The sequence below is a fragment of the Talpa occidentalis genome, unplaced genomic scaffold (genome assembly GCF_014898055.3).
Source record: "Talpa occidentalis isolate TD23 unplaced genomic scaffold, MPIMG_talOcc4v2.1 talOcc4.4, whole genome shotgun sequence".
Lineage (NCBI taxonomy): Eukaryota > Metazoa > Chordata > Mammalia > Eulipotyphla > Talpidae > Talpa > Talpa occidentalis.
In genome coordinates, this window is record NW_023604295.1 from 110906380 (window position 1) to 110933463 (window position 27084).

The 27084-nt window shown below is 40.2% G+C and overlaps 3 protein-coding genes across 8 annotated transcripts in view; 1 reads left to right on the top strand and 2 right to left on the bottom strand.

Annotated features, from left to right (window-relative positions):
- The window catches only part of FUT10 (fucosyltransferase 10), a 77007-nt gene extending 67149 nt beyond the window's left edge, over positions 1–9858 (bottom strand). For 2 of the 5 annotated variants that reach the window (XM_054700856.1, XM_054700854.1), the window contains exon 1: positions 7–473. The gene's annotated coding sequence lies outside the window, so the exon portion shown is untranslated. Of the gene's footprint in view, positions 1–6; positions 474–1334; positions 1441–9679 lie in introns of those variants that run through there. The other 3 variants (XM_054700858.1, XM_037526027.2, XM_054700857.1) reach the window with 3 other exon arrangements.
- On the top strand, positions 370–20488 carry MAK16 (MAK16 homolog). The gene is made up of 11 exons (XM_037526028.2): positions 370–543; positions 9724–10041; positions 12178–12227; positions 12324–12433; positions 12539–12603; positions 12768–12919; positions 13607–13661; positions 15861–15935; positions 16924–17040; positions 17711–17776; positions 17928–20488. The coding sequence occupies exons 2-11, from the start codon at positions 10027–10029 to the stop codon at positions 18117–18119; spliced, it is 897 nt and encodes a 298-aa protein (XP_037381925.1). The 5' UTR covers positions 370–543; positions 9724–10026; the 3' UTR covers positions 18120–20488.
- TTI2 (TELO2 interacting protein 2) lies at positions 18544–27022 on the bottom strand. Of its 2 annotated transcripts, XM_037526024.2 has the most exons (7): positions 25990–27021; positions 24771–24957; positions 23833–23925; positions 21670–21857; positions 21453–21596; positions 19641–19803; positions 18544–18737 (listed from the first exon to the last, which is right to left on the bottom strand). In XM_037526024.2, the coding sequence occupies exons 1-7, from the start codon at positions 26628–26630 to the stop codon at positions 18633–18635; spliced, it is 1521 nt and encodes a 506-aa protein (XP_037381921.1). In that variant the 5' UTR covers positions 26631–27021; the 3' UTR covers positions 18544–18632. The 2 variants fall into 2 exon arrangements, with proteins under 2 accessions (XP_037381921.1, XP_037381922.1); XM_037526025.1 differs by lacking the exon at positions 18544–18737 and having other exon boundaries at positions 19723–19803; positions 21433–21596; positions 25990–27022.
- Positions 27023–27084: the final 62 nt, after the last annotated feature.

Genomic DNA, 27084 nt, shown 5'->3' on the forward strand with positions numbered 1-27084 from the left:
ACTTACTTTCTTAAAATAGAAAAATAAACGATGAGCCATAAAAAAAAAAAAAAACAGTAATAACTGAGACTATTTAATTCACTGTTAAACACTGCCACCTAGGAAGAGGCCAGCAATGAGGCTTTACTGCATCAATTTCAAAAATGGAGCAGACCTTAAGGATCCTCTGATGCTGCCTCAGTCTTGCAGGCAGGAGAAATTTCTACAATTGAGGTGAGTATGCTGTCTAAATTGGTGGCTTGGTAGTGTGCAAAATCCTAGGCTGCTTCTTCAATGCAAATGGCCAGGTCCCACTTGAACTGTCTCCGTTGGAGATACATCACAATGACCTAGCTGTAGTGTGACATCACTATCAAGCTCAAGATTGGTCATGATTTCCCGGGGTGTCTCATTGAGAGAAGGAAATATGTAGACGGAGAAGATGATCCTGAAACCCACTTTACCATACTCAAAAGTGTACCGGGTCAGAGTGCATAACCGATGCATAACAGATGAAATGAACAATCCCAAGTCAAGACTTGCATGTCTGTCGGAGTAGTAGTGGTAAGAAAGTCATTTTTGTGTGGCATGTGTACCATATTGTATTATTGTTAAGGGTTCATTAAAAGATTTCCAGAAAAATGTTTTTAAATCACACAAATCTCTAAATATAGCGATTTCTATTACTTACATAAAATGCTTAGGGGCGGGGAGTGGGCAGGGCGCTAATGGAGTACAAAAATGCCAAGAAATGGTTTGCATATTGATGACCAGAGCCTGATGTCCTGGGGACTCTCCCGGGCCATTTTCTTCCCCCAAAACTCAATGCTCTCGACTGCTGGAAAGCCAGAATCGCTGCTACTTCAGCGCACTGACTTCTAGCAACAAGTGATTCTCAGTGAAGTCTGGATGAACGAAGCAATTCACAATACACAAAGGCAGAACTGGGTTCGAGAACTGGTGAGGCTGGAAAGGGCAGATCCGGGCCGCCTGGAGACGCGGGCACCTCGGTTGCCAGGCTGCGGGCGCAGGCCAGGAGCCGCGCGCCCCGGGGTTCCAGCCGAGGCTCCGGCGCGTCCCCGGCCTCCCACCCGCGCTTTCTCAGCAGCCAGACAGCAGTGTCTCCGGAAAGCGCTGCCCGAGGTCTTCCCGCACAGACTTGGATTCTTTTTCCGCACACCACTCCGTCCTTCTCTGCCTACACTCCACTCTGGGCACAGCGCACTGTGGTTCTGGCCGGCAGCATCTCAGCGTCCATGGACAGCAGAAAAGTCCGCTTTTGCGTCCCGGCATCAAGACGCTGCCCACATCAAGCTATCACTCAGACTAGAAAACACCCCGGGATTCGCACTCACCTCGTCACGGTGAAGGAGGTTAATTAACTCTGCTGATTGCAGCCCGGCCGTTTTTCACTTTCAGTTTGCGCTCCAGCCTGAGCTCAGGCGAAGACTCGGAAAGGAGATTTGGGGAAGGCAGGATAACTCTTGCCGCTCCAGGCCGAGCGATCCTCGATCCAGGTTTTCACTGATGCCCCCTTTAAACGCTAGTGGGTCCTCGGTTGCGGGTAACACCGGCCGCCCCTCACTTGGGATTCTGGGGCGCCGTCTGACTGGGTTGTAACCCTACCTGAGCGACTCCTGTGACCCTCTTTTTAAGCCAAAGACAGGGTACTTTCCACTTCTCGAACTCCAAGACTGGAGCACTTACAAAGTTACCTATTTTGGGGAACCTTTTAAGCAAAGCAGGGGCCTGAGTCCCTCTAATCAGTTGCTAAGCTGAGTTTGGGTGTCTGAACCGGATGGTGATTTAGTTTTACTGGTGAAGGAAAACTGACCTCAAGCTATTGAGTTCCAAATTCAGATAACCCGATTAAAATTAGTTTGCCCCTGTCCAGGCAGAAGGCGATAAACAGAGGGAGATAATTCAAGACTTTCGGAGGGCCAGGACTAGGGTGAGCCGAAGGAAGCCTCTGTGACACAAAAAGTGAGGAGGCCCTGAGTTCTGGGTGTCCTGAAAGTGCTGGGTGCACTTACTGGATAGGGTGTTTGCTGCCCTAGGCCTGCATCTCTAAATCCTAAATCTGTGCCATTTGAGTCAACATCTTCAGGATATTTCAAAATAAAATAGGATTATAATAATTTTTATCATTTTTGTTGTTTGACAATTCTGAATTACTTGTATGAAGATAGAAGAATATTAATCTCCCTGACACTGTATTTTCTTATCAAGCTGGATGGCTACTCATTACAGATGTTCTAAAATGCATTAATGTACAAGATTATGTGGGAACTGATCATTTCTAAAGTGTCCCCTGATTAGTAATCTGATTAGTAATCTATGGTTCAACAAAGGTTTTAGTTAAAACAAAGACCCAAACTGTATAACAAGTATTTGCAACTATATAGATTTATTTTAAAAATGGTCCTTATTTCTCAGCCCTCTCTGTAGCCACCCCTTTGCAATGTGATTTTCAAGCTCCCCATCAAGAAGCAGAGTTTATTTCCCCTCTTTCTGAATTTCAGGCTGGCTTTGTGACTGAATTCTGTTGGCCACAGGGTATGGCAGAAATGACAGGGTGCCAGTGCTGGGCCGGGGTCTCCCGAGGTCTTCTATGCACACATTCCTTTCATTAAAACTCTGACCAGCTACCATGAGAACCATCTGTATGACAAGGGGCAATGACTGTCACCAAGAGTGCCCCAGAAACTAAGATGTATGAGTTTATCCTAAACCAGTCGGCTACACACCAATCCAATGGTGAACAAAGAGCAAGTCCAGGTCACATCAGTTTGAGGAGATCTCCTCAAACAGTAAAATATCCTAAAGGTAAAATAGAAAGATCTTTAGTTAAGACCTCTATATTAGTTAAATTTGTCTGTAGCTCTTTTCAGGCAAACAAGAGCCAGTAATCATAGAGATGTCTGCACAGCATCCTGCTCTCCCAAAGTAGCCACAATTAGGGTTGGAGAGAGAAGTTTGTTCGAAAATACTATGTGTGAACGGTTTTATCCAGTGAATAGAGTTAAATCCATAGAGAGTAAGATTCCACAGAGAAAGCTCAAAAACTGTTTGAATTCTGTAAATAAAAACGCTCCCAACTTGAACTAGAATGGTTTGAAAGTGTTCTAATTACTAAAAAATAAAAAAGCTTCTGGGTGCCCATGCTTCTCTAGGAAGGACATGGTCTGACAAGGCTACTCATTAGAGTAATGAGTAAAAAGTAATAAAGTACATAAAGTAATGAAGTAATTACTTTAATGAGTAGCCTTGTAATGTAATGTGCCATTGTTTTGGAAGCAGTCATGGAGGAGACTGAAAAACAAAAATTCTTCAGAGAGCCAGGAGGGTTGGAGAACTAGGGACTGTTCTAGAAACTGTTTCTCAGAAAGCAGAATTGCACCCTAATCTTGGAGCACTCTTCTCTGGATCAGAGGCATTGGACACTGGTCAGGTGGAATTACTGAATCACTGTCAAGCAGTGACTGTGTTTACTGCTGGGTACAGACATCTCTAATTAACCAGTGAGCAAATCAAAATTCATTCATCCAAAATTTAAGCCTCTTCTAAAATCTGCTCCACCTTCAGCCTTCACTATCTTGATAAGGATGCCCTCTTTTCCTCGTAGCTCCAGCCAAAAGCCTTGGAGTCCTCTGTGATTCCTGGTTTTCTCTCACTTCGCCCATCTAACAGATATGAACTGTTGACTCTGTGTTCACACCATGCCCAGAATTCCACCACCCTTTACAACTGCTGATGTCACTGCACAGCCTAAGCTGTGTCACCCTGACTGCTCTGCTACCCACCCCTCTCCTCCACCAGCTTCTGCTTTCATGTTCATGACAGCCAGAATACATTGATTATATTATAATCAGAAAATGCCAAGATCCCATTCAAAAATACTCAATTTCAGATAAAATCAGTAACCCTTAGGTATAATTTACGTAACGCGAGATGCCTCCATTTTAAGTGGAGAGCTGGATGAGCTTGGACAACTATTTACACCACAACGTAAGATTGGTATTTCTTTCTTGTTTGATAGAATTTGCCACTACAACTATGTTGACTTGGATATTTCTTTGCAGGGCTTTGGTTCCTTCTCCAGCTCATTTCCCTGCTGTCCACCCAGTGACCTTCTGACTGCCCTCCAACGCACCAAGCACACCAAATACATTACCAGGCAATTGAAAGCTCATCCTGCTTTTTTCAGGTCTCTTTGTTAAGTGTCGAGAGAGACCTTCCTTAATATCCTGCCACTCTTTATCCCTTATCCTGTTTTATTTTTCTCACATCTCATTGAACCTGATATATTGTGCATTTTGTTTGTTTTGTCTCACTTCCCTAGCAGAATTAAAGCTCCAGAGAGCAAGAGTTTTCTTTTGCTCAATTGCTGGACCCCCAAAATGTAGAACTGTGCTTGGCATATAGTAGAGACTCAGTAACTACAATATTTCTGATATTATTTTTAAGGAAAGGAAGAAAAGAAAGGGAGGATGCATATTTTCAAAACTCAAGTTTAAGAAGTACAGCCTGCTTTAACTGACTCCAACATTAAAGAGCTAGTGTGTGTGTATTGCCTAATAATAGATACATATATTAAGATATAAAATATTTCATTTTTAGAAAAGGTATGTGATTTTATTTGAAGTTTAACAACCCCTACTTTTCTTTCACTCTGTTTTTTATGCTTATATAAGCACTTGAAGATGACTCTGAAAGACTCAGTTGGAACCGGCAGGAAGCAATCAAAGCAAAGCTCCTATCTGGAAGATCTAACAGTCAATGAAAGAGGACCCTCAGCTCTGCTATTTCAAAAATCACTCCTCTATAAATGGCTGAAGGCTGACAACTAGGCTAAATAACTTTGAAGGACTTGCAGTGAATTCAAAACCTCTCATCTAAGATTTCTAACACAGAGATGCTAAATAGAGATATAAAATTGGAAAATATTCAGGGTCACTTTGTTTAAAATCGAAGCTCTCTCCTCCATACGATCCAGCAATTCCCCTCCTAGGTATTTACCCAAAGGACACAGAAACAATAATTCCAAAGAGCACCTGCATCCCTGTGTTTATAGCAGCACTGTTTACAATAGCTAAGCTTTGGAAACAACCCAAATGCCCAAAAATAGATGACTGGATCAAGAAGATATGGTACATATGCACCATGGAGTATTACTCAGCATTCAAAAAAGATAAACAGGCCTCCCCGGTGGCACAGCGGTTGAGCACTGGGTTGCCAAGCTGCTCGCAGCCTCTGCAGTGCCGGTTCGATCCCCGGCTGCTCCCCGGCCACCAGAGGAGGGTCCCACATGGCGCGCAGACCTCTCCTGCCGCCCGCTGCTCCCCTCAGCAGTGTCCTTCGGTCCTTCTGCCTGCTCTGCTTCCTGCTCTGGCTGTGGTGAATTCTCTTACCCTCCCACGCTTCTGACTGTACCCAGTACTTGTATAAATAAATAAAAATAAATCTTTAAAAAAAAAAAAAAACATAAACACATGCAATTTGCAGCAACATGGATGGAGCTGGAAGGGATCCTGCTTAGCAAAATAAGCCAGAAAGGAAAAGAAAAATACCGGATGGTCTCACTCATAACAGGAATCTAGAATCTAAATATGGACCAGGAAAAAGAATAACTATAAGAAAGAAAAAATCAAAATCAACAAACAGCTATGAACCAGAGACACTCTTTGTGGTGGGGGAAGGAGGGATTGGAGTCAAAATCAGGGTTGCAATTGTATGGGGAATGAAAAAAAAAAATTGAAGCTCTCTACAGCATTCCTGCTCTACCTCCTCCTACCTTTCTCAGTTTGGTTTAAGTGCTGGGATAACTGAATTCTGAAGCACATGTTGCCTTGCCTTGCTCCAATAGAGCAATCTGGAAGGACAGACTTCATTTAGAGGCAGAGGCAAAATTTAAGCATTGCTCTTTATATTTTAATACTCAGTGTAAGCAGTCTTCTACAGAATACATAACCAATAATGATCAGAACAATTACAAGATACATGAACCCTAAAATAAACCTCTATATTCTTTTTCTATAAGGTGCCTTATCCAAGAATCTAGAATTTTTGCTTGTTCTCCTTGGAAAAGAATTTGCTCACAGTCTCCACTACCTGAAGGGCAACAATGCAGGAGGCCGATAAGATAGGTCACTGTCTGTGGGTTCTTACGCACACAATTTGCAAGAGACCACAGGCTCCAGGAACAACCATGGGGTTTATTTTACAAACAGGGGAAACAAGGAGCTTGCTGTATCCACAAGTGTCTGGTTATCTCACCAAGATAACGTCAGTGATGGTCACCAACGGTCATCAGGAGTGCTGGACAGCACTGACCAGCAGTGATGGTCACTAGTGATCCCGCAGAGGCGGTGTCAGAGACACCAAGTGTGTTAACAGCTCATTGTGAGTTAGTTGGGCTATATCAACAACAAACAGCTCTTTGAGACTCTAGGCCCAGGGCCTTTGGTGCTCCTTTCAGGCAATGTCAGAGACAGGAATGGAGACCCAGTCTCTGCAAAGGTCTTTGGTTTCTCTTCCCTCCTCCGAGGTCAGCTGCTGGAGGCTTCTTTTTTTTCTTCAGAGACCAGGAACGGAGTCTTCCCCTCCTTTCTTCTTCCTTTGGAGGCCGGCATCATCTCTCCTCTTTGGGGACTGGCGTCTCTCCCTGAGCTCCCTCCAACCCTGGTTTATATCCTCCTTCATGGTGCCCCACCCCACTGACTGTTTTTCAATCCTTTGGTGATTGAACCATTTAGCACCAATCAGCTCATAGCTTGCACCTGATTGGTCCATTCCACAAAGCACACTGTTACATAAAAGGGCTCAGAGGACCAACTGCCACAACTGACAAAAAGGCAGTTACTGGGCTCTGAGGACCAACCGCTGCAATTGCCTTGTGGTGGAGCAGCAGCATGAAAGAATACCACTGTTGCTGCCAGCTTCCACCGCTGAGGTGGCTGGGTTCTGGTAACAATTAAGATAGATGAACCCTGAAAATAAACCTCTCTCTATTACTTTTCTACAAGGTCCCTTATCCTAGAATCTAGAAGTTTTGCTCTTTTTCCTTTGGAAAATAATTTGCTCATAGTCTCCAGCTGAGCAATAGATATGCTTCTGCTTTTCAGGCTGACAAACTCCCAGAGGAAGGTCCACTCAGAATACTGCAGAGTTCATAGGCCCCAGTTCTAGGCCATGTACCAAACTGGCCAGTAGACTGATGATCTGTCATCAGTCTGAGCCATGCAGACTCAGGAAAAGGGCTACCAAGGGACTTACATATTCAATTATTCAAAAACTTCCAGCCATTTTTTTTGTTACAGCTGTGGAAAACTGAGACTTAGAGAGTAAGTTAATTGTCCCCAAAATACTACATTTTATCTTTCTCATTAGAAAAATATCCTTATTGAGATATAACTTACATAATGCAAGATGCCTCCATTTTAAGTGCAGAGTTGGATGATTTTGGACAACTATATGTCCACTACAATATAAGATTGATATTATTTCTTTCTTATTTCATAGAATTTGCCACTATGACTATATAGACTTGGATATTTCTTTGCAGAAAGTTTTAAATTATGAATCTGACTGATTTAACAGATGCAGGGATATTCAGATTTTTCTATTTCTTCTTGAGGGAGATTTGTCAACTTGTCTTTCAAGAACTGTGTCCATTTTACCCATTGTAGAATTATCAGTATAAAGTTGTTCATATACATTCTCCCTTTTAATATTTTTGGAATCTTCTCCATGTCCTGATATTGGCAATTTGTATCTTCCTTTTCTCCTTAAACACTCAAGTCAGCAGTTTTCAATCTTTTCAATGAACCAGTTTGTGTCTAATTGTTTTTTTTCCTCCATTGCCCATTTTCTATTTCATTTATTTCTACTTTTCTATATTTTTGTCTCTGAAGAATGTTATATAAATGAAAATACACAATATGTAACATTTCAAGATTAGCATCCAGCATAATTGTATAGAGTCAACCAGGTTGTTTTATATATCAAACATTTGTTCTTTTTTATTCCTGAGTAGTAAGTATTCCATGGGTAGGAGGTACATAGCTTGTTAACCATCCCTTCATTGAGCAACATCTGGATTGTTTCCACTTTTTTAAATGAAATAATTTTATTGAAATAAATTTCATATGCCATATAATTCCATCCACTTAAAGTTTGCATTGCAATGATTTTAAGTGTATTCAGCAAATTGTACAATCATAACCATATTTAAAAAAATAACTATTCTAGAAAGAAATCTCGTACCAATCATCAGCCGCTCCCATTTGCCCTCAAGGAGGCCCCCACCATCACTGCAACCCTAGACAACCACTTATCTGCATTCCATCTCTATAGATTTGCCTGTTCTTGGCATGTCATATATGGTCTCATATGCTATTGGTCTTTTGTGACTAATTTCTTTCACTATGTATTGTACTTTGCAGGTTCATTCATACAGTTGTATGTATTAATGCTTTATACATTTTTTAAGACTGATAAGAGCCCACTGTATGGATATGTCACATTTTGCTTATCCATTCATCAGTTTGGGTTTTCCCCTCTTTTGATTGTGACTAATGCTGCTATGAATATTCATGTACAAGTTTTTGTGTGGTCTATATTTTTATTTTTTATTTTTATTTTATTTTATATTTTTATTTTTCTTAGTTTGGTTTGGTTGTTTCTCTTACATTGGTTTACAACATTAGAGATATGTTTTAAGGGTATAATGTTCAATGTACGTTACCACACCACACCCACCACCAAAGCACCAAACCCTCCATCACACATGAAAAATAAACTTCTAAAGGATGTTAAGACATTCAATCTTGAACATGCTATAAGCTCTTCATTTATCAAAATTAAAAAAAAATTGTCTCAGCAATGATTTCTTGTTTTTTATGTAATAATCTGGAATTCGGGCTTTTTTAAAAAAAATCTCCAGTTGATTTTACTGTGAAGATTGACTAGACCTGTCCCTGATTATTTTTAAACTTCTCGCTGACTTGACTGTGAAGTCATGGCTGACTCACTTGGCCCCTCTCATTTCCTATCACTCTCTCCTTTCCTTACTACTGTACAACGCATACGTTCCTTTTTCCATCCCTTATATCACTCCTGACTGGTTCTTTTTGCAGCCTTAATAGCTGTTCATAGTTCATATTACTTATGCCTGACTTGACCAGTTGCCTATTTAGATGATCATTTACTCAGAGTCCCCCAAATTACCCATCCTAAGAGCATCCCTTTTCAATCTCCATTTGTTTACCTTGCATTATTTTTTTTTTTTTAAAGATTTATTTATACAAGCACTGGGTACAGTCAGAAGTGCTGGAGGGTGAGAGAATCTATCAGAGCCAGAGCGGGGAACAGAATAGCCAGACTGAGGAAATACACTGCTGAGGGGAGCAGCGGGCACGGCAGGAGAGGTCTGCGCGCCATGTGGGACCCTCGCTGGCGACCGGGGATCGAACCGGCGCTGCAGAGGCTGCGGGCAGCTTCGCAGCCCAGCGCTCAACCGCTGCGCCACCAGGGGAGGCCCTGCATTATTATTATTTATAACATTTGCCACTACCTGAAAGCACACAACAGGTGCCCAAAATTATTTGAATTAATTTTTAGGGTAACATTGGTTTTCCACTTTGTATGATTTAGAGGAACAAGTGTTGTTACCACACTACACCCACCACAGAGCACCCACCATACAAGTGACATCATCTGGTACTTGTCTTTCTCCTTATGTAGCTTTAAAGGCATCTGGAGGAAGGCTCTGCAGGCAGGGTAGGAAGTCGCTAAGCAGGGCCTGCCACAAACCCCCAGCTGCACTGAAGCGCAGATGGAGCCGGAACTGGCCCCAGAATGCACGATCCCGGGACGTAGTCCAAGCCCCGAGAGCCCACGGAAGTTCGGTCGCCAGGGGGCGCTGAGCAAGTCCGGGATCGCAGAAATCTCGCGATTAGCGAGACTAGGCCTCCCGGAAGTGAGACCTCGGAAGGAGCATGGCCGCTCTCCTCACCTGACCAAGCTCTGCTGGCCGCCCGGGACACCATGCAGTCAGATGATGTGAGTCTCCTCCTCTTACTCTGGCACCCGGGGTTTATGTGACTCTCCCGCATATTCAGCTTGCCCAGTGGCCTCGTGTCGCTCCGGAGGCGAGGTTTCCAGAGTCCCGTTGGCGTGCGTGGGGCTCTCACGTGTCCCCCCGGGAGCGCCAGCCTGCTGCCCCGGCGGGGCTGGGGCGCCGGAACTCCGCCGCTTGCGCCCACATGGGCAGCCTAGCAACGAAGGACTTTGCCTGTGGTCCTTTATAACTTGGGAGGCGGAGGATGGGGTTGATACAGCGAAATTGAGAACTCAAATTTAAGCATCCTTTCATCCGTACGCACGTTTAACATTTCTGCTTTTTTTGTGTTTTCTTCCTTTACATTTTTTTCTGTGTGTACGCAATCATAATTTCGGAACCGTCCTAGACTAATTCATTTAATTATTTGTTGTATGAATACTTAAGTGCTTACACTGTACTAGGTATTGTGGAGTTTGGTTGTTAAGTCAGTAAAGACAGTCATGAAGACCTGCCTTCATGGAAAAATCTGGTGGAGAAGACAGATAATGGATAGGTGAACTAATAAAAACAATTGTAATGTGTAATACTTTGGAAGAAAGACAAGGATAGTTAAGAGTAAGTAGGAGAGATCACTTCAGATGGAGCTGATTAAATAGGTTTCTCTGAGCAGGTGACTTTTGAGCTGAGATCTCAAAGATGAGAATGAACTCCGCACTGAGACGCTGAGGGGAAAATACTCAATCCAGGTGGTTGGAACAGTAGAGTACAAAGTTGTAGAAGTGAGAAGGACTATAGTAAAATACACCAATGTGACTGTGTTATAGGAATTAAAGGAAGAGAGACAGGTAATGAAGGACGTTGATTATACTTGCCAGAACCAGATCTTGTGCAGTCTTTAGGAAGTGTATTTTAAGGCTGGTAATGGGAAATGACATCTCATTTACACTTGTGAAAATTTCTTTAGTTATGTGAAAGGTTTTTTAAAATGAGAAAGAATGAAAGCAGGAGAGTAGAGTACTATGATGAAAGTAGCTTCAACTAAGACAGTAATGGTGGAGATGAGGCGATCGGATGAATTTGAGATGTTTTACCACTCTAACCAATAAGATTTGGTGATGGATTAAGTGAGGAAGAAAATGGAGCAGGGAAGAGATTTTTAAATTTGAACAAATAGTTCACTGGTGGCTGTATTGAGATGAAGTCTAGAGAGGAACAGTATTCCTTTGAGAGGTGTGGAATTGCAATATGTAAGATGAGTTTTAGACATCCAAATGGAGGTGTCAGGTGGGCAACATTGTATGTATAAGTGTGAAGTTTAGGCAAGAATCCTCATCAGGAGATGACAGTTTGGAATTATCAATTTAAAGATGTTATTTAAAACAGTGACCCAAAATAAGCTACTTTTCCAGTTTCCTCTTCCTGTTTCCTACCATCCCCTCCCAAACACACATCCTATACAATTTCCAAAATGATGTTCTGTCCTTTTACTGTTTTTTTCCTTTAAATGCTCTAAGAGGTTTTTATTTCCTCAAGACAACTCACTCACAGGTTCTCATACACCTCTATTTTGATGCTAATTTGTGACTTTGTTTACGTCTTTCTCTTTTACTAGACTGGTAAAGCTCATTAAGGCCTATACTTTCACTCAATACTTGAGCACTGCTTGTATATCAGGCTTGAAGGGTGTTGGTGTTGTACATAAATTAAGTGTATGGTAAATGCTCAGTGAATAAAGAGTACCTTAGTGGAGGATAGCGACCTGATCTTCCTTGCCCTCAATGAGATAACATTGTGGTGCATACATCCAAAAATTTAGCACTATGCAGACTTTAACAATGGATAATGAACATATTAACTAAGAAAGAAAAGTTACATATATATATATCATTTTTGCTAAAACATACTTAGAAGCATAATAGTTGGTAGAATAGATAGAAAAACTAAAAAAAATTACAAAGTACTAATGATGTTTCTAAGTTATATTTTTTACAAGAATTTGGTGTTTGTGGAAGGAAGACAAGTGAGACTATTTTACAAAGCATTTCTTATCTCATTCCTAGGACATTGTTTTCTTACGGGAATATGCTGTCTGTTGGGTCAGACCAATTGAAATGGACTTCTCCTTTGTCTTGTAGGTAATCTGGGATACGTTAGGAAACAAGCAATTTTGTTCCTTCAAAATAAGGTGAGTCTAGATTTGAATGTTAGACAAAAATGCTTTCATTTTCCCTCTTGGTAACACATCTTCAAATTTTTTGCTTATTTTTCCCTCCCATTCTAGAACCAAGACTCAGGGCTTTTGCAGAAATGAATACAACCTAACTGGACTATGTAATCGGTCATCCTGTCCCCTAGCTAACAGTCAGTATGCTACTATCAAAGAAGAGAAAGGTAACTCCCCTGTTTTAACTTCATGAGAACTACTTAGTAGCTTTTAAAAGAATGCATTTTTGCCTCTTTGTAAATAATATTAAAAATATTTACTTTATTTTGCAGGACAGTGCTACCTGTATATGAAGGTTATAGAACGAGCAGCTTTTCCTAGGCGTCTCTGGGAACGGGTAAGTCTTAACATTGGTCAAGAGCAAAATGCCACATGTATTCCTCTTCCTTGACTATATATTAAATCTTCAAAGCCATTCTCATTAGGTCCTATAGTTATTGTCAACAGTGAAAACCTTGTCATTTACCCTTGCCCTTCAAGTTTCCTTTTTCTGGTCTGTAGGTCCGGCTTAATAAAAATTATGAGAAAGCACTGGAGCAAATAGATGAAAATCTGATTTACTGGCCCCGTTTCATTCGACACAAATGTAAGCAGAGATTCACCAAGATTACACAGTACTTAATTCGAATTCGAAAACTTACACTAAAGCGACAGTAAGTATTTATTTTTAAATCTATCTTTTGAAAAATCTTGTTAGAAAGCTAAGAAATTGTGAGATCTCTAATAATTCTTAACCTGTTATGATATGCTAAAAAGAAACGTTACCTCAGATTAAAGTTGTGCTCTTTGATTTTTAAAACGCTATAGTACAACCTAGGTGCTTCCTACCTAAGCACATCTTCAGGGACTTTTTTAAATAACTCCTTGCAGAAATTTTAAAATTGGGATTGAAAATGGCCTTAAAAAATGTGAATAAACGGTAATAAGAGAACTTTACTCTGGGTTCACTAAAAACTAATTTTAAAAAGTGACACGAATCCACAGAACTAACGCAATACCTTCTTAAAGAATGATGGGGCTTAATACTTTTCATTATAAATTGCAGAGCATGCTAAAAGTGTCCGTCCGTCTTCTATAAAAAATCCTTTTTCTTAGTTCACTGAAGCATTAATCTTAGCATAGTGAATATCCTGTTTCAGAATGCCTGAAGAAAACAAAATAACATTAAAATATGTGTAAAAATGGTCTGACTTACAGCTTTAAATTTATAAAAATTTAAATTATATAATCTTATTGTATTGCCTACAAAATCATTTTCAATACTGTTTCTTTTCATCTTTTTAAAGGAACACCTAGCACATGTACTTGTGTTTTTTGATTATGTGTTTTACTTCCCACAGGAAGAAACTTGTTCCTTTGAGTAAGAAAGTAGAGCGGAGGGAAAAAAGAAGAGAGGTAACTTACTGGTCCTGATATTCATAGCTCCTGTATTTTCATTGAGGTTAAGGTTATGTAGGGCAGGAAAAAGAAAAAGGATGCTCAGTTATCATTGTCTAAGAACTATTCAGGCCTGGATAAATATTTCATTACTGTGTAACAGTGTGAGTTGTCTTAAGGTACCTGGTTTTCCAAAGCTTAAGAATTTGACTTTCAGGGCTGGTGCTAAGAGGGCTTGTGTAATGGGGAACAGAAAGAATACTGTAGATATCTAAAAAAAAACCCTAATCGGAATTTTTTGAGGCTAGGGGTTTCAGAATTCAGAATTTTGATGTTACCTATCTTAGGGGTTGAGTAGTCTTAATCACACTAGTAATTCGGCAGTGAAATTAAGAATGTTCACACTAGTTGAAATTTTAAAAAATTTTTCAAGGAGCCTGGTGTTTTTTGTAGTCACATTTGACCACTAAATTGAGTCTTTTTGATTTTAAAATTGTAAGGGATCATGTGGGTTGTTTGCTTAAGTTAACTGGGTAGTTTTACTATTTAAGTAATGAATAGTGATGGTAATAATGCATTTTCCCTGGTGCTATCTATGGAAAATGTAGTTAGGATATCCCAGCCTTTGTCACAGAGTAGTCTGCCTGTCCTTCCCACTGATAACCTCTCTCAAGCTGGATTTTCTTGTGCTTTTCAAGAGCCACAGATTAGCTTTCCCTGACAAGTTCAAATTTTCAGTCATTCTAGATATTTGCTTTACTTTCGTTCCACCAATAGACTGATCATTTGTCATAGCCTATCAGGAAACAGCTTTAATAATCTTGAAGCTTTTGCCCCATTAATCACAGAGTTCTCTATCTCATTTCTTTTATATCCTTGGTCTCCAATAAATTTTTTAACATATACTCCCAAATATATTTTTTTATAAATGTTATTTGTATACTTGCACTAATATAGGTGCATTATAAATAACTGTGTAATGTGAAATGAAAGTCTGGGTCTAGTATGAAATATGAATTCATCTTTGATAAAGCTCAGAGATACAGAAATAATGTACAGTGTAGTTTGCATTAAGTATTTGCTCTCCATTTTTAATTCTCCACCATCAATTAGTTTTTATTCAGAACTGGCTAGTGTGATTTCTTCCCTGATTGTTGGACAAGTATTCTTGCAAACTTCTCAGAAAATAAATTAATGTGATTACAGTTGTTTCCAAAATTTTTAAGTGTGAGCCCACAATTTTTATAGGATACACATTTTCAACACTGACATAGATGCAATTTTTAAATGTTCTGTCCACAGAACAAATTTTTCCAAAAAAATTTCTTCAAACTTCATATTGCCTTTCCTTGAAAGAACAATTGAAGTATTAAGCATTAGTCAGCATATCTTTATGTCCTATTTTATTGCACTGTTCAGTAGTGTCCATAAATATACTTCACCAGGCAAATAGTTGTATGTTGTAATAATCCAAATAAAGGAGACGCTAATTTCAAACTCTGTGTCCATTTTTTCCCATAGGATATCTTACTGTATGTGACACAACTATTTGCTTTCTGGACAGTGTCAGCGTGCATTAAAAAAAAATTTTGTAACAATTTTTTAAGAAAACCGTGTGCACATAAGTTTGAATATTTTCTTCCTTGCATCTCTGTGTATACCTTGAGGTGTAAGTGCCCACCTCAGAGAGTAACAGAACATCACATAGCCTACTAACTGGTCTCTGCATTGAGATTTATCCTGCACATCCTTCATGATTCTAATATATCTTCAGAAATCTGATTTTCACTATCAAATTAATGCACAGCTTAGGATAGAAACTATGTCTTGGTTGTGGTGGGATTGATGGGAAGAAGTCTATATTTTTCTATCACAGAATCTCATATTTTAGAAAAGGTCAATGAGTGGATATCTTTGTTCCCTTATCAGTTGGTTTCAGGATTGCTAATTTTCTGAGACACTGCTATATGTAGACTCACATGCTTTGTATCTCTATCAAAGGCTTTTTAGAATTTTAGAATATTACTTATAAAACTATGGGAATTTTTTTAATTGAAAGGTTTGAGAGGGAAAGAAGAAATATATTTGGAGAGACAGATCCTCAGTAAAGTCAAAAGGGAAAATAACCATGTCTTATAAAAACTAAATCTTTTTTTGACTTCTACGAGCTAAAAAATAAGTACCAGTGAAGTAAATGGGTTTGCTCTTTTCTCTTAGGAAAAGGCATTAATAGCTGCTCAGCTGGACAATGCTATTGAAAAGGAATTGCTGGAGAGACTGAAACAAGATACGGTGAGAACGCTAGGAATGTTGGTTACAAATTTTATTTTTTAGGAAGCATTAAGAAATAATGGGAAATGTATTTTAAAGATGTTAGAATGATAGCCACTTTGGTTTTATTCCTACAATAAAAGGAATCTCAAAGCTCCTAGCTTCCTCATTCTAGTTCTTTGATGAAAGCATATAAAATGTTACCGGGGTACTGTTAAGTGTAAAAGGACCTTTTTTCTTTTTTGCATTAATCCCAACTCTTGTCCCAAATGCAATTCCATATCTCTGACAAAAACCATCTTTTTTTTTTTTTTTTAAAGATTTATTTATGCATACAAGAACTAGGGTATAGGCCAGCGGTACGGGCAAGGGGGGTGGGGTGTGAGAGGATTCACCAAGACAGTGGGGAACAGAACAGGCAGATTGACTGAAACACGCTGCTGAGGGGAGCAGCGGACAAGACAGGAGAGAGAGGTCTGCTGTGCCATTGGGCAGCTCCCTGGCTGGGGATCAAACTCTTGCAGCAGCGACTACAGATAGCTTCATAGGTTGCGCCTTAACCCCTTGTGCCACCAGGAAGGCCCAAAAACCATGTATTTTTTTGATCCCCATGAATGTTACCCTATTCTTTTAAAGTACTTTAAATCTTCAGTTACTCTTTAAAAATCAGTGTCATTTACAGACAAAAACATCAATGAAATTAGTTTTGTTCCTTATTTCCAGTAAGAAAATACTACATTTGTTCCAGTTCATGGGCTTTATGAAATACTGAATTTTAAGTGATCTGGTTTTGTCCATGTCCATTTGTTATTAACCAGACTATTTAAATGTCAAAATTGACCTTTAAAAAATACTTAGAGCTCTAAGCTACAATATATTTTATTTTATTTATCATCAAAGTAAGCATTCTCATATAATTACTCAGGAAAAAAAAATGCTTTTTGGACAGTGGACTTTAAGGCTAAAGTACAAATGTAGCTGAAGCTAATCCTTGTTTTATGTTCTTCAGTATGGCGATATCTACAACTTCCCCATTCATGCCTTTGACAAGGCCCTGGAACAGCAGGATGCCGAAACTGACTCCTCAGATGCAGAGGAAAAAGACGATGATGATGATGATGATGAAGTAAGCTTGTCTGTTTTGTCAAGCAGTAATCTTTAGGACTAGAACTATTTTTTATATAATTTGACAATATTATTTTCAGTTTCCTAACCAAAAGTACGTATTTTTTTTTCAATCTCTTTTATCATGAGATTACTTTGGTTTGGCAGTGGCTAATTTGTTTTCCAGGCACAGTCAACATGCTACTTATGCTTTATCAGTTTTAGTCTTATGAAAAGTTTTCTTGCAAGGTGACAAATGAAATATCGTTATCAGCTGTTAAACTGAAATAAACAAAATATTTAATCTGGTAATATAGGAGAGGCGTTTCATAGTATTTTTAGGTAAAGGGCAGATTTAGCAAGTAGATGCTTAACCACATGGTATAGGTACATAGGTATACTTTTCCTTTTAAACTGTATTTTTATTTGGAACTAAAATTTTAAGTTGAATTCAGAACTTTGTAAATTCTTCCAATATACTAATTTAATTTAAATGAGAATATTTTACCTCTAATGATTTAAATCAGGCATGAGAATTGATATTCCTAAACTTTTTAATCCAAAAGCATTAAGTCTGGAAAATTTGCTAAGTAGACTCTAATTGTTTTTATATATTTGTCAAAAATAAAACTAGATGGCTAAGTTGTAATTTCATTATGTCTTTTGAACCTAACAGTCTCGTTTTGTTTTAGGATATGGGAAAAAGAGAGTTTGTGGAAGATGATGAAGTGGATGAGAGTGACATAAGTGATTTTGAGGTGGGTTAAAATTAACCTTTGACCTTTATTCAAAAAAAATGGGGTTTTTGAACACACAGAGACAGATAAACTTGCTAGTTTGTTTTAAATTGAGAAGACAATGAAAGGAGTCTGGGGAATGAATGTGTCTTATTTTCTCCCTCATTATTAGGATATGGATAAACTGGATGTCAGCAGTGAAGACGATCAGGATGATAAATCCTCCTGTGAAGAAGAAAAAGCCCTTAATGCCAAACACAAAGGCAAAACACCCTTGAAAGGACCTTTGCAGAGAAAACGTGCCTACGTAGAGATAGAATATGAACAGGAGACTGAGCCTGTGGCCAAGGCCAAAACTACGTGATTTCCCTTCAGACATTTAAAAACAGGACTAAACATTTTGAACAACTTCTTTCGTTTGTCTTAAACACATATACACCTCCAGTTTTTGCTCTGTTTGTATTTGACACAACATTTGTGGGTTTTTTTGTTGTTGTTGTTAATATTTATGCCATTTATAGGGCAAGAAATCTGGGAGTGGAAGAAAGAACTTTGTTGTGAACAGAATATTTTTATAACATTGGCACATGTGTTAAAGTAACAGCTTGAGCCCAAGAAGTTTAACAGATGAATTTGTGGGTGTAAATATTTTTAAACTTTAAATGCTACTCAATCTGTTTTCTTGCTGTGTGCCCCCCCACTATATTTAGAAATGTCCAAACTTCTCCTTTTCCTATTAAAATAAATAAAAGAATAAAAGGAGGAAAAGGATCTTCAAAGTTATAATAGTGTAAAAATACCTCTTTCCTTAAATAATTCCATTTATACAACTGAAATAGAAAAAAGTCCTTTCCTCTTTAGGGAGGTGATAAAAATTTTAAGTTCCATGGAAGGGAGTGTCTTCAGAAGCCTGCCGCACTCTTATGATACAGTTCACCACTGTGCTGTCATCACAGCTTTGGGCAATTTTGGCCAGGAGACCCTGAATCATCAAAACAAAACAAAGATAGACATTTCTTAAGTTATTATTTTTCCCCCCATTTAGTCTTGTTTCTTTTTTTGTACCGTAGTTAGAGAAGGAAAGAATGGATGACACACACACATATCACAGGATAGGCTATTGGCATGCTGGGAAATGTCCTACTGGCCCATGAAAAAGCAGCTTAATGCTAACCAAGCCATATTAGATTCGATCTAGGATTTAAACTGCCTGAGACTAAAGAGCAGACATGAAATAAATGATGAAATACTAAATTGTACTATCTCTGAAACATTTTTAGGATATGAATTCCATTTTATGCTGCTTTATAGCTTTTAACAGAAGATTCCTAAGTCAAGAAATGAGGCAATAACATTTAAATATATATAAATGTAGCCACGAAGTGCTATGGCTTTAAGAAGTTAACTTTTGTGGACTGAGAGAACAAAGGAAGAGAATTCCCAGGTATTCACTTGACATATATAACTTGACAGTATAAATACAAACAAGAATTTGGAAAAACAGTTGTCCCTAAGAAACTGGGGAAAATTTCTGGTAGCTACATTACTTAATCTATGTTATTATTCCTTAGTGACTTTCAACCTGTTATTTCAGCTTTTTATCAGAGGACTACAACAGAACGTAAATTTTACAAACTCTTGACCATGATTCTTTTGTCTAAACTCTGTCCTAGCCGAGAGACATAGGATCCTCTTGCTTTCTGGTCTAAATGATTGTTTTAAAGGGGCAATAAGGAATTGATGAAGCTATTGATGATAAGACTCAAAGGGGGAAGACCTGTACCCTCTTGTTCACCTACAGCATGTAAATACTAGAGTACAATTGATCATAAGAATTACTTAAGGGTAATGAGGCCTAAATGAAAAGTTGCAGACTGTCCCTTACCTTCACCTGTCCTTGAGAACAGTGGTCCAGCAAAATCATGCAGTCTGTTGCCGCCTCTAACAAATCATTCTTGACAGGCTCCGGTGTGAGGCTTGAATCCCTTGCTACATCACATACCAGTTTCAAAAGCGCCTTCAGTAAGACCACAAGTCTACAGGAAATCCTGGAATCAAGAAGAAAAGCTGCATCAGAATATTAAAACCAAAAGAGAATACAAAGACCACGTAAGTTAAAGCCCGCATTTCATAAGTTGAGGAACTGACGTCAAAAAAGCACAAAGCTGGAAGCAGAACTAGAGCTCAAACTCCAGATGTCTTAACTTCAAGCCCCCTGAAACTTATTTTTACTGCATACTGCCCACATTCACAAACATGGCCTGCTTAAGAATACCTTGTGAATACAATGGATACCTGGTTTCCCTGTGAGGAGATAGTTCCGATGAAAGGAAGAATTCAAGCTTTTGGCTAGAGACCAGGAGGTGGTCCATAATCCTTAAAGTGTTATGCAGTCTTAGGCTTGGATGTTAAAAGCAAAGTAAGGGAAATAAGCTTGGCTTCAGGTACATTTGTGTCCATTTGAGTTTTCTGTCATTTAATTTCAGATCCTACCTTATTATCAGTTAAATCCAACATATTTACTTCTACTTGTTAGCCTTAGCTTTTATCTTCATGAAAAAGTTCTGGAAAACTGGTTATAGGCATACAAAATTGTGAATGTAATGTCACTGAACTGTACACTTAAAAATATTTAGCATATATTTTTACCACAATAAAAAAAATTCTCAATAAAATCTGAAAAATTTACAATGTGAAAATATGCATAGTAAACCGTACTTCCAGAAATGTGACTTGCAGAAGTTTGTATCCCTTGTTCTAAAAAGTTTTCCTATAATTTGTGTGCTGCTCCCCCTGACACACACCTTTCATCATTCAACACGCAATCCACTGTTTCCCACTCCCCAGGCCCCCTTCCCTTCCATACATGACATTTTCTACATCTCCCCCCCCCCCCCCCCGGCCAATGTGTGTGTTGATCTGTTACTTGGAATCTTGGTTTCTGCTCTTAAAAGCCTGACAGTCTTGATCCAATTTTATTTATCCATCTATTCATTCTATTCTATCCCACTCATTCTCCAGCTATTTGTGTACTTATACCATACATTGAGTAAACCGGTATATTCAGTATACCAAAGTAGTCTTCATCCTACTGGAGCTTATATTCTGAAAGGGAGAAAGATCAGTAAACAAATGCAATCTAGTTACAAATGTGACTAAGGGAAAAAGATTGTCATGAATAAGAAAATGAGAGAATACGGCTTAGAATATAAATGTTGAGGTACTGTACACTAGCTGAATTAAAACTTTCTTATTCCAAGCAAGAAAGCCTTTTGCTGATTTAACATCTTTGGATTCCAGTTTACCTCAAGTCTAAGTTGGAATGCTTTCTAAGCCATCATATCCTAAATTAACATTCTCCCAACCTTGCTTCTACAGATGTTAAATAACATCCTGTAAAGTGCTCCATTCTCAAGAAATGGTGAACAAGGGTGAACAAAGTTGAGCATGCCTTTATTATAGCACTCCTAAATGCCCTTTAAAATTCTAAAGTGATACATACTGGAAATAACTGCATATATTTTATCTTTTGAATGTTATTTTGTCCATTCAAAATCCAAAAGATGAGTAATTAGAGATATTCAAATATATGGCCTGTCCCCAATACTTTGTACTGAATATACACCTAGGTAAGTTCTAAAGAGAAAATTGGCTGAGCTAGGCTCCTCTTAACACACCTGGGTGTGTGCTGTTATACCTGGGCCAAGTATACTGCATGAGAAGCTTGAGGGTTTCTAATATCTTCAACCTTGCCTCTTCCTCTGGTCCATCATAAACCTCCAGATAACCAATGATGACTCGCTCCAGCCTCTTCAAGTGCCGGACACTTAAGATTCCCAACCTAAAAAAAGAGAGAATGTGACATCAAAGAGCTGAAGTCAAGTGTACAGCCAGACCAGCAGCGCAGGACTCACCTCTTCACAAAAGCTGGGAGGTTTCTTGCATAGGTCCTGCGTAAAAGCAGGCGGTGCTCTGGCTCCATGTAGGTCAGGACCTGCTGCAGCACCTCATCACAGTGTGTGCTGTGCCGAGCTCCATCTCCTGTCCAGTGCATGCCTTTTTCCAGGACAGGGAATAAATCCAGCAGACAGGGGAGCACAGCCTAGGGAGAGTAATGGGGAGGATCTAGAGTTCATCCATTTGCAGTCATAACACACTGATTTTTCTAGGAACTTCATCTATCACCCCTGGTGTCCACATCAAAGAACTCTAAAAGATTCTAATAACTATCAAGTGTAGTATATAGCATTTCATAGTTTTAAGCTTTTGTTACATTCCTTATCTCTGGGAATCTCAAGTTAATACCTTCTCCTCAGGACTATTATTGCTAACCTATAAAATGGAAAGAATGGCAGAGCTGGGATTTCAACCCAAATTGTAGGGCACAGCTAGGACTTTAATCCAAATTTTAGAAGCCTAATTCTATCATCACTGAGTTACTAAGTGGTATTTACATGTACTTATAATACAACTACTGCTGTGTAGAATCTACAATGGTTCTCACTGTCCAATTTAACCATACTCTGAAGTCTCAGGGTGTACAGCATTCCCTTTAGCTCTCCTGGGATCTCTGGTTTTTCTTAGATGGTGTGCGTTTTTTTTTTTGTTTTGTTTTGTTTTTTTAAACTACCATCAGAGCATAAGAGCCCCAACTTTTTGTCTTTTAGTACCTAAAATAACATTTTTTAAAAATGAAAGGTGGCAAAGTAGGGGTGGGAGAGGGAGAGCAGACAAAAGAAAGAAATGAGGTTATTTCTACCTTTAATTTTATAACTTGTTTTTTCTGTCTTAAAATGTTCTTCCTCTCTCCTAAAAAAACTCCTAAACATCCTTCATGAACAAGTATCATCTCCTTCCAAATCCTTCCAGCGCCACTCCCTGACCCCATCAAACCTGGTTAGTTGCTGGACACCTACTATATTTTATACAAAAATCTCTTTAAAAAAATTTATCACTGTGATATATATATATAGACAGTCATATATATTTACATAAATATTTCTCTAAAGAGTTTTTTTTTTTTAAAGATTGATTTATTTGTTTATACAAGCACTGGGTACAGTCAGAAGTGAGGAGGGTGAGAGAATTCACCAGAGCCAGAGCAGAAAGCAGAACAGGCAGACTGACGAAGTACACTGCTGAGAGGAGCAGCGGGCGGCAGGAGAGGTCTGCGTGCCACATGGTACCCTCGCCCGGTGGCCAGGGATCGAACCGGCGCTGCAGAGATTGTGGGTAGGTTCGCAACCCAGCGCTCAACCGCTGCGCCACTGGGAAGGCCCTAAAGAGTTTCTTAAAGCCAGAAACCCTGTGTGATTTATTTACCCTTTGAATCTAACACTTGCACATGGTAATTTCTCAATGTCTCCTGATGAAAGAGGAGACACTAAAATAGTCAACTATTTACACTAAAATAGTCAACATATAAGGAGTTTCAATTGTCTGTATGGCTATAAAGCAGCGTAGAAGGACATCTGAATAACTTTCAGACACCAAGTTGCCCCCAGTGATATCTAACTGGCTCAAATATAGACAAACACTGCCTTTTCTTTTTTTTTTTTTTTTTTATAGAGGCATGTTTTTTTTTATTTATTTATTTATTTGTTTGTTTGTTCGTTCGTTTATACATGCACTGGGTACAGTCAGAAGCGCGGGAGGGTGAGAGAATTCACCAGAGCCAGAGCGGGGAGCAGAGCAGGCAGAAGGACCGAAGTACACTGCTGAGGGGAGCAGCGGGCGGCAGGAGAGGTCTGCGTGCCATGTGGGACCCTCCTCCGGTGGCCGGGGAGCAGCCGGGGATCGAACCGGCGCGGCAGGCCGCGGGCAGCTTCGCAACCCAGCGCTCAACCGCTGCGCCACCGGGGAAGCCCGAAACACTGCCTTTTCCATGGAGACTCAGGAAGCCTGCTTGGTTCTGAGATACTGTCATGCATGTTATTTGCTACCTCTGTCTTTTCAGTTGGCGATGATTTATCATCATCCTCACCTCCTAAGAGAAAAAATGTCTCAACTATCTTACTCATATAATGCCACCTTCTCATATGTGAGAACTCAGAGCTGTGAACTAAAGTTACAATTACCTGAACGAGTAGGTGCTCCGGTGTGTAGAGGTGGTTGAAAAGGGCATGGTACAGGACCTGGGCCCTGTTATACTGGAGCAAATCAGCAGCTGGCTGCAATCAGACAAAATACACAATTAAAAGAAAAGTTTCCCAAGGTTGGCAAGATGCTGATGATTTTTTAAACTGAATTACGGGTCCATGGGATTTGTCAGACATCTCTATCTACTTCTCAATACATTTTTTTTTTTAAGATTTATTTTGCATACAAGAACTGCAGTACAGGCCAGAGGTGTGGGAGGGTAAGAGGATTCACCAGAGACAGAATGGGGAACAGAACAGGCAAATCAACTGAAATACACTGCTGAGGGGAGCAGCAGGTGAGTCAGGAAAGGTCTGCTGCGCCATGTGGGTTGCTCCCTGGCTGGGGATAGAACTCATGCTGTAGTGGCTGCGGTTAGCTTCATAGGCTGCGTCTTAACCCCTTGAGCCACCAGGGAGGCCCTTCTCTGTACATTTTTAAATCCCCAAACTAACTGTTATTTATAAAAACAAGTTTCCTTAAGGAATAGCTTGCACATTTGGGTATAATTCCTTTCAGTTTCTGATTTTTATTGCTCCTTGAAAGTCAACTATTAATAATTCAAGGTCTGGTTATTTAGTTTAACAAGACCTTTGCCTAATGTACATGATAACAGTCCAAGTTATATGTATATGTATTTGTATATCTTATATGTATATCTTATATGTATTTCCTATAGCATACAACCTCTAGTCAGCTGGTAAAGGGAAAATATAGAGAAAAATATAAATAATTGAAGTTAGTTACATAACAGTATTACTAGAAAGTCAGTTAACAATATATAAGCAAAGGCAAAAAAAGTGATACCATGAATGAGAACCAGCCATAATGACTAGTCTGTCCCATCAACACAAATCACAGAGCAGAGGCTGCTTACCACATTTAGCACAATGTGGTGGAGGCAGTGTATACCCAGGACTTTGTTTTCAGTCTGATAGTCGTCTGAGATGAGCAATGATGGAGGAAGTACCCTTTCCAGATACCGGTTCAGCCAAGGTCGAATGACTTGTTGCAGAGTCCATGAAAAGACATACTTGGTGGCAGGGTTATTCTTCCAGGATTCCCTAAACAGAAATGTGAAACCACATTCAGTCAGTGATGATGTTAACTAGCAAAGGAAACTAACCAGTTCCAGTGAAACAGTACCATCTAGACTTTGGGGGGTGTGGCTGGGGGTGTGGATTCCCACATAAGCTAATTCTTGATGTTTACATTTTAAAATTTAGATCAAAATAACTTATAGAACTTATACTAAATAGATTTGACAGTGAACCAGGGCTCTGGGTTTAAAGCTTATCCTATAATAAGCAGTGTTAGAAAACAGTTATGTAAAGGATCTGTTGTGATTATGGAGATGTATTTAGAAGGAAAAGTTACCAGTAAAGGAAATGTCTCCAATATTACTATTACAGTTATTCTAAGGGAGTCTGTGAATCAACATTTGAATAGCAATTTATAGTTTGAGTTTACACACATTACTCAAGTAAACTTCAAAATAGGTTATATCATCTTTACACAACCAGACAGGCTGAAAACTAAGTTTTAACTCCAAGTTCCTAGTGAAACTAAAAATGATATACACATTTTTTTTCTCACAACTACAAATGTACAAAGTACCCAGTGGAAACTTAAATTTATTTGAGCTAATTGCAATCCAAAGGGCTTTCATTTTTCACCCCCAATATTGCTTTCATATCTATTCTCCCTATCCAATAACCAGAGATGAGTTTCAAGAGCCGGCAACTGAAATTCAAAACACAAGTGTAAATCCTCTCCAAATCCATCTGCACCGAACTTAAGAACATTAAGGTAAATTAATGGGACCGAACGTGCAATTTACAAGGCAGCTATCGTGAGGGCTGGAAAAAGTACTGGAAAATGGAACCTGAAGCCCATGGTTCTCAAATGGAATTGGTCACTATTAATGAGCTCAGGGTATCACCTAATATAAACCACCAGCCTTCTCGGCCTTAAAAGATCTGCTCGCACGACACCCTCATCTTACTGATGAACAAACTCACTCCTGAGAGCTACTACTCCAAAACATCACACTTAAATTCAAATGGGCTGGCCTTCCCAGGCAGCAGGCTACTCACTTGCTCAGCTCGGGCTGGAGAAGCTCCAGGACCGTGCTAAGTGTCCCCTTCTCATCCTCGTTTTCCCCGCGAAGGAATCCTGCCACAGACCCACATTCCGCCACGCGAAGCAGTGAAGTCAGCACCTCCCCAGCCACGTCCCGAGAGCTCGGGCTGGTCCACGGTCGCTCCAAAGTGTGTGTGACGGCAAAAATATAGATGGGTGCTGCCAAGTGAGGGAGGCCCGTCTTCCAGGCGCGGCAATTCAAGGGATCCTTGGCAGCCTCGACCTTCCCCAACAGCTTAAGAAAGAGTGACCCAACTTCGGCCGCTCTCTCGGCCACTTCGGGGTGACGACCGCCCCTCCCGTCGGGCTCCCCGGGGGATGCAAACCTGGCCAGGGCTCTGGCCGCCTGCCCCAGCAGCTGCGGCGTGCCGCGGAGCGGGGTGTCGCTCCCCAAAAATAACCCGTTAAACTCTGCGGTTTCTAACAGAGCACTGAGGTCCTGCAGAGCTGTGTTTCTGGCTTTGCCCCGGCGGGACTCCGGGAGGGCAAGACGGTGCAAAATCTGGGAGAAGGCCTGTGCGAGCGCGGGGGGCAGCAGCTCCCCGCCGAGGGAGCCCTCGGGCGGCGGGGGTTCGTGGAAGCAGTCGAGCTCCATCCTCCAAGCGCGGCAGCCCGACCCGTCGCCCCCCGCGGACGAGGCTGGACGCCAGCAAGCATTCGCTAAAAAGGGCGGGAAGGATCACCCGAAGCTGGAATTCGCCCAAGGAACAGAACTTAAAACAAAACGGCGGGGCGCCTGGGGAGAGCAGGGGCGTCTAACCGGCGTAAGGTAAGGTGTCTGCAAAGAAAGAGGCCGGAAGGGAACTCCATGGGCGAAAAAGAACCTGAAACCTCCTGTCAGTGATGGGGAGAAGCTGACTTTCTGCAAGCCAAAATAACAAAAACCAAAGCGTTTTAGAACTGGACTCGAAAGCTCAGCACCGGCTCCGCCACGAGGACCGGCACCCTGGCCGCCCAACGGTTATGCAAATCAGGGCCCAGGAACGCCGTTGCCGCAAAGCACGAAGCTGGCTTCCGCCAACACTGCGGCAACGCGGGCCTCATTTCAC

Excerpts from the sequence above, each read along its gene's own strand:
- MAK16 (XM_037526028.2), top strand. Across the intron at positions 12,228-12,323 it reads TTTTGTTCCTTCAAAATAAG|AACCAAGACTCAGGGCTTTT; the intron begins GTGAGTCTAGAT and ends CTCCCATTCTAG. Across the intron at positions 15,936-16,923 it reads AGAGACTGAAACAAGATACG|TATGGCGATATCTACAACTT; the intron begins GTGAGAACGCTA and ends TATGTTCTTCAG.
- TTI2 (XM_037526024.2), bottom strand. The coding sequence starts at position 26,630 with ATGGAGCTCGACTGCTTCCACGAACCCCCGCCGCCCGAGGGCTCCCTC. Across the intron at positions 23,926-24,770 it reads ACCACATTGTGCTAAATGTG|CCAGCTGCTGATTTGCTCCA; the intron begins GTAAGCAGCCTC and ends GTCTGATTGCAG. Across the intron at positions 19,804-21,452 it reads ATGCAGTATACTTGGCCCAG|GATTTCCTGTAGACTTGTGG; the intron begins GTATAACAGCAC and ends TCTTGATTCCAG.